At 44.2% G+C, this 9,892-nt stretch overlaps 1 protein-coding gene across 1 annotated transcript; it reads right to left on the bottom strand.

The window, feature by feature from the left end:
- Positions 1–5,280: 5,280 nt before the first annotated feature.
- On the bottom strand, positions 5,281–6,072 carry LOC109394115 (proline-rich protein 23A-like). Its single transcript, XM_019663917.1, has one exon. It carries the CDS (start codon positions 6,070–6,072, stop codon positions 5,281–5,283), a length of 792 nt encoding a protein of 263 aa, XP_019519462.1.
- Between the last annotated feature and the right edge of the window lie 3,820 nt (positions 6,073–9,892).

Raw genomic sequence — 9,892 nt, 5'->3', positions numbered from 1 at the left:
GCAGGCTAACTAGAAGCAGGGCATCCTTCGTAATTGGTTTGATTTGTGTACATTGTCTAAGGCATAGCATATTTGGCTTCCTCTAGTTGGTCCTGAGTTGGAAGTAGAGGTGAAAATTAGGGAAACTGGCAGTTATTGACCAAGTCTTGACCATTTGGGGCCAGCTACTGCAGAGGTAATGGTTTTCTTTCTGGGCTGGGTGCTACAAAGGTTGTGGGTCAGAATTCTATTGTTATATGTGGTCAGACCATTGTTTTATATGTTCAGTCTCTCAGATTCCATTATTCCATGGCTAGCTACCAAGGAGTCCAACTCTAATGGCATCTCCTGCCACTTCTGGCCAACTGTGGTCTCCTGAGCTTCTTGATGATACCGGTGCCTCTCCAGTGCACTCCTTATTGCTTTGTTACACAATGGCCCTCTAGGCATTCCCACACTCCACAGTAGCTGCTATATTATCCAGACTTAGTTAGCATATCTACTGTATCATACACACTACTCTGAACCTTTTCATCCTTTTTTCTACTGTATGCCTTGGCAGTTATGGCATTTCTACTTGACTTTGTGTTTGACATTCTTTTCCCCAAGCTTCCAAGAATCACATGTCTGAAAGTGAGCACTGTCTTACAGGATGTTCAATGCTGTATCATGAGAGAGTGACTTTTAAACTCATACTGTCCCTTCTCTAGGTGGCCATCCAGCACCCTCAGTTTTATACTTGGCTTCTGCTGGTATATGCTGAGTGAGTTCTGCAGCTCTGCCAGGGTATGTGTAGTTCCCTTCCTTATGTGCAGGTCTAGCATTTCCCTAGCTGGATTATATTGTACTTAACTTTAGTTATTGATCTGGTGGCAAAGAGAGGAGACGAGGGTAGGTTTTGAGGTTGGTGCATGCTATCTTGCTAGGCATCAACTTAAAGCAAGGGAGAATGCCCCCTTTTTACAGAGAGGAGTGGGCTACTTCTGTGGGCCAAGAAGATTGAGAGGGATCTGGGGGTTTAAGATATCCATGTATGTACCTTGTTGTCTCCACCGAATGTCTCAGGGCCCAATCAGGCTATGATCTCACCATTACATACTTGCCTAGTTTGAGAATTCAATCTTTTATGGTTTTCCACGATCTCTACAGTAAATCCTGGGCCAGATCCTCAGTCCTCTCCCCCCACCTCCCTCTTGCTCCAGGACACAAAAGGTTATTTGTATGCTGCCAAGGAAATGATCTTGATCTGATATTTAGGTTTTATTGGTAATTACCCTCAGCCTTTCATTCTTTTTCTCAAATGCAGATTGTCCCAGCAAGGCATTCAAATCCACCTTACTTATAAATATTAGTTCTTATAATAACTCTATCCCCAAATTTCTCAAATGCCTGGGATATTGCCAATGCCAGCATATTCTTTTACCAGTATCCCAATAAGTTCACCACTGATTAAGATTTTATCTGCTTTGCTGTAGCATGCCATGGGCTAGTCATGCTCCACAATTCAGCTATGAAATCTATTTCAGTGGCTGCTTCCTATAAGAACTCCTGGGCCGGCTGAGTGGCGCGATGGTTAAGAGCTGGCTTGGGATGCCAGAGGGCCCCAGTTCAGATCCCACATGTGAGGGCCAGTGACACTGCCCTCTACAGCTAAGATGCTGAACAACAGCTCAACCTGGAGCTGGGCTGCCGGGAGTCACCGGTGATGGCGTGGGCTGCAGCCCCTGCTGCAGTGGGTTGCCATGGGCTACCGTGTGTAGCCAGCAGCCACAGTGAGTGGCCAGCAGCCGCTGTGAGCGGCCGTCCAGAAGCCGGCGACTGATCTGCCTCACCCGGGAAGAGCGCAATGATGGTGCCAACCTGGGCCAGTGAGGCAACGTCCTCCACAACTAGACTGAGGAACAAAAGGACAGCAACTTGTCTGTTCCGCTTCCCCCAATTCCCCAGCAAAAATCTTAAAAAAAAAAAAGAACTCCTGGAACCAGCTGTCTTAGGAAGCTGAGATGGGACTTTGCATGCAGGAATTTGGGGGAACAAAGAAAATATGACTGGGTAGATGGAGAAGCTGAACTGGGGGTGCAGTTGCAACAAAGGCCTCAGCCAACCCACTGAGAGCTTTAGAATTGGGTCCTTCAGTGTTGTCTTGAATTAAGTGAGCTGGGCCTGTACCCCCTTTAATTGAACAGTCATTGAAGTGGACTACTCATGGAGGTTGAGGGTAATTCCTGGAGAGCAACTTAGCTGAGTTAGCTGCTAATACTTGCAGCAGTCCTGATGGGTTGGGGAGATGGACAGTCCACCCCAGTATCACAACACTGAAATTGGATATTGGGTCATGTGTGATTACTCGAGTATGAGAGCTGTAATTTTTGAGTGGCGAATTATATGAGCTCCATATGGGTGGCTCTGAGTTCTGGATCCTAGGGAACCAGGAAGAAGCAAATACAAAATTAAAATATGGAGCAGAAAATGAATTCCCATTCAAAATGTGTCCACAAAACAAAATGTTGCCAAATAATTGGAGATTTTACACATAAGGAAATGTAATTATTGAGCTCATTAATACAGAAATTAAAATAAGAATGTTTAAATTTTTCTAGAGATAAAGGAGGAGATAACATCCATGAAACAAGAAGTTTAATGACATTGACCAAAAGTTGTGAAATAGAGCAGGTAGATAGATATAAAAAAACCCAAGTAAGTAGGAGTCTTGAAAAGGAAAAATGCAGTATTTGAAATGAACACTGTCTTATAAAGAACACAAACAGAATTTTGAAAATAGAAAATGATAGAATCAATGAATTAGGAGAGAGAAAGTATATTATTACAAAGTGTACAAAAACATAATCTAGATATTAAGAGGCATGGGTAGGAGCATTGATTAAGCTTTTTCTATTAGAAGTTCTCTATTAGAAGTTCCAGAGATTAAAGAGGGGCTCAATAGTCCAAGATATATTGACTCATTCTTTTTTGGGATTTTAAGAAAAGATTTAATTCTCCAGATTTAGAAAGCTTACTGAGTTGCAACAGGCAAAATTTCTACCACTAAACACATCCTGTTGAAAGTATAGAACATCAAAGTCAAGAAAAATACTAAACAGCCTGATCGTCTACAAAGGAATGGTAATACAAATGACAGAAGACTTGTCATGTGCGACAATAAATGTGAGGGAAAATAACAAAGCAATATCTTTAAAGTAGTGAGACAGTGTAGGCATTATTTCAGAATTCCAAACCCAGCTAGAATATTATACAAGTTTGAAGGTATAACTGAAATATTTACAGACATATAAAACTAAGATTTATACACAGGCCATAGCTGAGAGAATTTGAAAGACTATACCTTGATTAAGAAGAAAATGAGGACAGAATAAAGGAGTAGAATGCAAGAATAGAAGGTGAGCAAAGACACTGGCAAAGCATGTTGGTAAATCTTAATTATAAATGTTCAGCAGAAAAAACCAGCATCTTGACATTAACTTTATCACTAATAATTTATTTTGTTATAAAATGAGGCAAACCTGGCAAAATAATGACATTTTAAAATTAGGAGTGGTGTGTATATGACTGTAAACAAGCAAACAAACAAAGCAAAAAAAGAACCCAGGATAGAATTAGAATTGTATAAAATAATGTGGAATAGCAGAAATGCAAAGATACTTCATCGTTTGAAGGCCTATCAGTGGAAATCACCACATGAATAGATTAAAAAAGAAACTACAAAAAAATCATCTTCTGCATATAGAAAAATTTGTCTTAACATTTAACATTTAAAATTAAAATTTAACATTTAAAACCCTTAAGATGACCCTGCAGTTACTGCTTTTCCCCTTCTACCTTTTCCAGTCGTCGGAAGGGCATCCAGTTTTTTTAATTCCTGAAGTCCCAAGTTTGGTGTCATTTGCTGTTGCCAGATTTCTGTCTGTACCCCAAAGATGCAGATTCCATGTAGCCTCTTTATGTATACATACAAACAATAAAATGCCAACATCTAGAATAATCTAAGTAGCCTTTGTAGTCAGCCCAAAACAAACAAAAACAAAAATCCAAAATGTTTAATCAGAAAGACTGGAAACGAATTTCTTCAATAGGATAAGGGTTATCTATAAACCATGTACAGAAAAGATTATAATTTGTGGTAAAATTTAGAAGCATCTGCATTAACACAAGGCATAAGACAGCGATACTCCAATTATTCTTCAACATGGGCTTGAAGTAATATCTAATAAAAAAGACTAGAAAAATAAGATGTAAGAAGCTTTCAAAAAAAGACAATTTCTCATTATTTGGAGATATTATTGTCTTTATCAGTCAAGCGGGAGAATCTATAGATAAACCATTAAAGAAATTAAATAATTTTGCTGGATACCTGTTCAACAGAGGAATAAATTATTTCCATATGCCAATGACAATGTACAAAATATATTCGGAATCTCAGAATTATACAAACACAGAACCTTCAGAATTACAAACTTTTCCAGGACAGGAAAATTATATTAAAAATACATAAGAAGAAAATAATGGAAAAAAGTTGTTTGTTGTTTTTTTTTTGGGAAAAAAACCCCTACAAACCCAGTAATATAGTTAAACTATTTTCTAACACATTAAAAAAGAGGAGTCATAAAAAAAGAGAAGGAAGCATGATCATTGTTCCACATTGTTTGTTTTGTATCCAACAAACATTTATCCACATACTATTATTTGCTAGATCTCCCCAAAGAGGCTAGAGCCACAAAGAAAAGTTCAGAGAGGTGAGAAAGTTGTCATAAACTAGCATAGACACTAGGGCCAAAACCCATTAAACAAAAAAAATTTTTAGTAATTAATTTGGGAGAAAAGGGGTGTAGTGGTAGGGTGCTAGGGGAAGGATGGATTTTTAGAGAAAAGTGCTGGAGCTGAGGTTTGAAACAAAACTAGGGGTCCTAGAGCTGCTTGGTGACCTCTATAGAGAAAACAACGTAAGCAGCAAGCTGTCTGTATATTCTTAATGCTTTTTTAAAAAAAATAAATTTATCGGGATGACATTGGTTAACAAGATTACATAAGTTTCAAATATGCAATTCTATAATACATCTGTATATTTGCTCACCACCTGAAGTCAAGTACACTGTATTTCAAGTGGTATTTCTTCGCTGCTTTGTGATCTTCCCTCCAGGTGTTTTAGTCCACCATTGCTCCACAAGAGCATCTGCCCGCGATCCACATTTGGTGGTTCTTGTAAGTTGTGCAATGTACACACAGCCGCTGTCAGAATACCCTTCTCATCGCCCTCAGCCGGATGGCAAGGGACTGTGGGGCAGTTCATTCCTGGAACAGGCGTCTCCGGGCCTTGCGCGCAGGACCTGGAGGGCGCTGGGGGCGCGCGTGGGGACCTGGACTTGGAGACGGAGGTAGAGGTTGGAGTGGTGAGCTGGGGAAAGGCTCCAGAAGGTGGAAGTCCAGGTTGAAGTAGGGACCAGGAGAGCGTCTCTCTGGACTAGGGGTGGGGGCCCGAGGCGCGGGCTCTGTGTTGGGGCTGTGTGGGTAGAAGCCGGTCACCCTTGTAGCTGAGGGGCGGAACTCGGCGACTGGGTCAGCTGCAGGGCCCATCGAAGGCGGCAGGAACTCTGGGTCCGTGTCCTCTTCGTAGGCTTCTTCCTGAGCAGCGATTTCTGGGACACATGCGCAGAAGAATCTCTGCTGGCTGGCGACGTCTACCCTGGGGGCGCCTAGGAGAGCGCCAGGTTCTAGGCCGACAAGCGCTTGGCCCTGTCCTCCCGAGTATTCGTCGGCAGAGCCCAAGAGGGCCTCGGGGATCAGCACGACGGTGTGCTCTCCGAGAGACACTTGCAGGACCGACGTCGGCTCAGGCTCCAGCAACAGGTCGACGCCGTCCAGGGGCAGCTGCAGGGCACAGCCCGCGGCCAGGACCACCACGGAGGTGAGCGTGCCTGCGGCCGGGGGCCCTGCTGGTTCTTGCAGGCTGGGCGCCGTCCCGGACTCGGGGTCCGCGGGCTCTTCGGTTCGGCGGCGCTTGGCGGGGTCAGGTCCTCCAGGCCGCGGTTTCTTGCCGGGCGCATGGCAGGCGCTGGGGCTGCGGAGCCGGCTGCCCATTACCTTGATGGCACTGTGGGCGGCGGTCCTGGGGCCTGGCAGAGGCGAGCGTCACGCAGTGACAGGTCTGGATGACAGTAGAGGTGGCCGGAGATCAGGCGAGGCGCAGAACCGCGCGAGGACGTGAGGTGAGCCCTCAGAGCTCCGGGGGTCTGCAGTCCAGCTTCTAGGCGTCCCGCGACTATTGTTCAGTTCTTTGGTTGCTCACGCCGACCCGTGTGCACACCGGACAGCCAATGACTTTGCGAGTGAAGCCCGCGGAACCAAAGTCGTAAAATGTCTTTCCTAGCTCCGCCCTTTCCGAAGCTCCGCTTCCTAGAGATCGCGGTATCTCTGCTGCCCAATAGCCAAGGCTGTGGTTGGTAGGTCACCGTAAGGAAATACTTCTATAGGCTTCTAGAGGGTACTTGTGTAATTCATTCTTAGGAAAAAAAGATGCCGGTATAACTTCAAACATTGATTACCTTTAGGACTAATGTTTTTCCGTGATTTCCGGCATTCTAGAGAAAAGATCACTCAAATAGATCACTCCTCCCCAGCATAAGCTGGACCCACCCAAATACTCCATGACCTTCCCTTAATGCTTGGTCTTTAATTTCAGGAGTGAATGGAAAATACTGATTTCTCTTTAAGAAAAGTTCTGTTTTAATACTAAAGTAACATATGTGTGGTAGCGTCTCCTTTAACCAAAGTCGCACAACATCACGCTAAGCTCCACCCTCTCAGGCTCCGCCATGTAGAGATCACAGAATCTGTGCTGCCCAATAGTCGTGACTCTAGTTGGTAGGTCACAGTGTGAAAATACTTTTATGGGCCCCTAGGGGGCTGAATGACTGTGATGCTGTGGGGCTCGGCTTTCAGTGTCAGGTTCTAGGTATTGGCGTTGACCTCCGATGCGGAAGGCCTTAATCTGAAAACCGATTAAGTTTCAAGTTCCACCTGTTGTAGGCTGTTGCAGGAAAGCGAGATGTAAGACCCTCTTCCCCGAGGCTCCACCCCAGAAGTGACCCGCGCTTTTATTTTGGTCCAATAGTGGGGTGAATTTTTGGATGACATCATTATTCCTCTTTTTGCCTAAGTTATAAATTACTGTGAGATCCTTTCAGACATGTTGAAAGAGAAAGTAATATCAGAATAGAATGCGTTAATAGCAGCCTCCATATGATCAATTTATGACTAGACTATATATATCAGTTTACTACTATAGCAATTATTATACTATTATCAACTGAAGAGTTTATCTAATTTGACCTAAACTGCAACCGCGAAGTGTATCTGTTTTAAGCCCAATTTACAAATGATGAAAATGTCATGCAGAAAGGTTAACTAATTTGTCCGGGAGCCTGGAACTAGCAGAGCTGGATCTGACATGTCAAACTCCACTTAAGATTATGCAGGATCAGGGCTTTTGATCTGAATGTCAGTTTAAAGGTGTGTCTGCATGGCGAATCATGTCGGCAAAAAGGAAAGTGTGGCTCAACTCATTATCTAGTGTTAATAGGAGAAAACACGCAACACTAATATTGGATTATGTAATACTTTCATATGGGTAAAGAGGACAACAAAACATTTCCTTGTACCTCTGCCCCTTAATCACGCGATTTCTCACTTTGTCCCTTTTTACAAAATAACATACTATATACTCATATTTTTAGGGCTGCATAATATTCCTTTGTTCAGAATTATATTTAAATCAGGCCTTCCTTGATGACTTTTTAAGCTAGTGGTCAGTGAATTGGCAGCATTGGCATTCCCTGGGAAGTTTGTGGAAAACACAGATTCTTTGTCCCATCCCAGAATCACTGAATCAGAATTCCTGGAGCGTGGGGCCTAGAACTTCTCTGCAAGCATGTCCAAAAAATTGTTTTATGTTTAAGTTTAAGATCATTGAACTTGTTTTCATTTAGCAGTTCAGGGCTTTTGGTCAGGGCCCTGCTTCTTGGTGGCATAATCACGAAAGGAACTCAAACTTCCTGGGCCATGTTCAGGGGTTTCCCCTGAACAAACCAACTGCATTCACGTTTATGTGGAGATTTCCACGGTTCCTGGCTGCGCGGCGGGAAATTCCTCAGAGGTGGCGCTACCTGGGGCAGGGCACTGGCTGGGCGAGCATGAATCTGCGCCACACTCTGCAGCGGAGGGTGTTGGTGGGGCGCTGTGGGGAACCTGTGGCTTGGGCTGCGCAAATGTGAATGTCACTGGAATCTGCGCCCTGGTTCCCAGGCAATGGGAGCAGCTGCAGTGTTCCTAATGTCTCTGCAGAGGGCGGTAGTGGTGGAAGGAGGTTACAAGAAAAATTGCTTTGGCCCTGGAGAATTCATTCTGTCTGCGACTCTTGAACATGACACATTTTGGGGGGAAAATGGGGACTCTGTTCAGGAGAGTGAGGGTGGATGTGTCATGGTGTAAGGTAAAGATAGATGAGGCCAAAGCTGGCCAGGACTCAAAGAGAAGCTCTGGGCTCCTGGCCTGGCCAGTAGTGGGGCTCTGAACGCTGTGGCGTTTGTCCTTGGCTGGTGCCAATTTATGTCAGTTGCTTGCCTGACCTCAGCAGTTTCTCCTGTGAGCTCATCATTGTCCTGGGCCCTGTGAACCCTCGCTCTGAGCTCCCCTTCCAAGGGAAAGTGGTCCTTCCCCGAGAAAGAAGCAGTTAGCAGGGGTCCTGGAGTAGACGCACCAGATTTTCCCTTCAGCCAACATTTTTTTTTTTTAAGATTTTTTTTTTATTGGGGAATTGGGGGATGGGAACAGCACTGGGGAATTGGGGGAAGGGGAACAGACAAGTTGCTGTCCTTTTGTTCTTCAGTCTAGCTGTGGAGGACATTGTTTCACTGGCCCAAGTTGGCACCATCATTGCACTCTTCCCCGGCGAGGCAGATCAGTCACCGGCTTCTGGACGGCTGCTCACGCTGGCTGCTGGCCGCTCATGCTGGCTGCTGGCTACACACAGTAGCCCATGGCAACCCACATCAGTAGAGGCTGCAGCCTAAGCCATAGCCAGGCGACTGAAGGCAGCCCAGCTCCAGGTTGAGCTGTTGTTCAGCATCTTAGCTGTAGAGGGCAGTGTCACTGGCCCTCATATGTGGGATCCGAACCGGGGGCCTCTGGCATCCCAAGCCAGCTCTTAACCAACTCGCCACTCGGCTGGCCCTCAGCCAACTTTTTAATTGGATGATCATGGACAAGACATTTCACCTGAGTTTCCTTATGTTTAAAATGGGAAGAATGCCATCTACTGTGCAGGGCAGCGGTGAGATAATGTATGCAAAATGTTCTTCCAGGATACTAAGTGCTAATAGCTACTTACTGCTTATTATGTTTATAATCTGTTCCACACGACAGTGTCAGCCCTGTTCCCCAGTGCCTTGTAGAGTGCCTGTCATGTAGCAGGTGTTCAATGAATGGTAAAAAATATCGTCACCATGATCATCATCCTAAAAAGGGGTCTGATCTGCTACAAAGTACTCTAATAGGTCTTTTCATAGCATAATGTCTATGTGATTCAGGAATGGCTTGCTGGGTACAGGATTAGATATCTTTCACCCTGCCTGATTTTACTTTCCTCCAAGTTACCCAAAGACTGTCAGGGTGGATTATCAGGCCCAAGTGATTCAAAGAATAACATATTCCTTGAATAACATATTCCTTGAATCAATTGAGCCTAAGTTTGTATATATTACTCCTCTTTACCCTATAATTCAATGTGTATTTCCTAACAAGAATATTCTCTTACATATTTTTAGTAGTTATCAAATTCAGAAAAATTTAACATTGATGCCATACTTTAATCCACAGTCCATTTCCAAATTTTGTCAACTTT

Source organism: Hipposideros armiger, unplaced genomic scaffold (assembly GCF_001890085.2).
Source record: "Hipposideros armiger isolate ML-2016 unplaced genomic scaffold, ASM189008v1 scaffold_410, whole genome shotgun sequence".
Classification (NCBI taxonomy): domain Eukaryota; kingdom Metazoa; phylum Chordata; class Mammalia; order Chiroptera; family Hipposideridae; genus Hipposideros; species Hipposideros armiger.
This window is presented reverse-complemented; position numbering and strand designations above follow the sequence as displayed.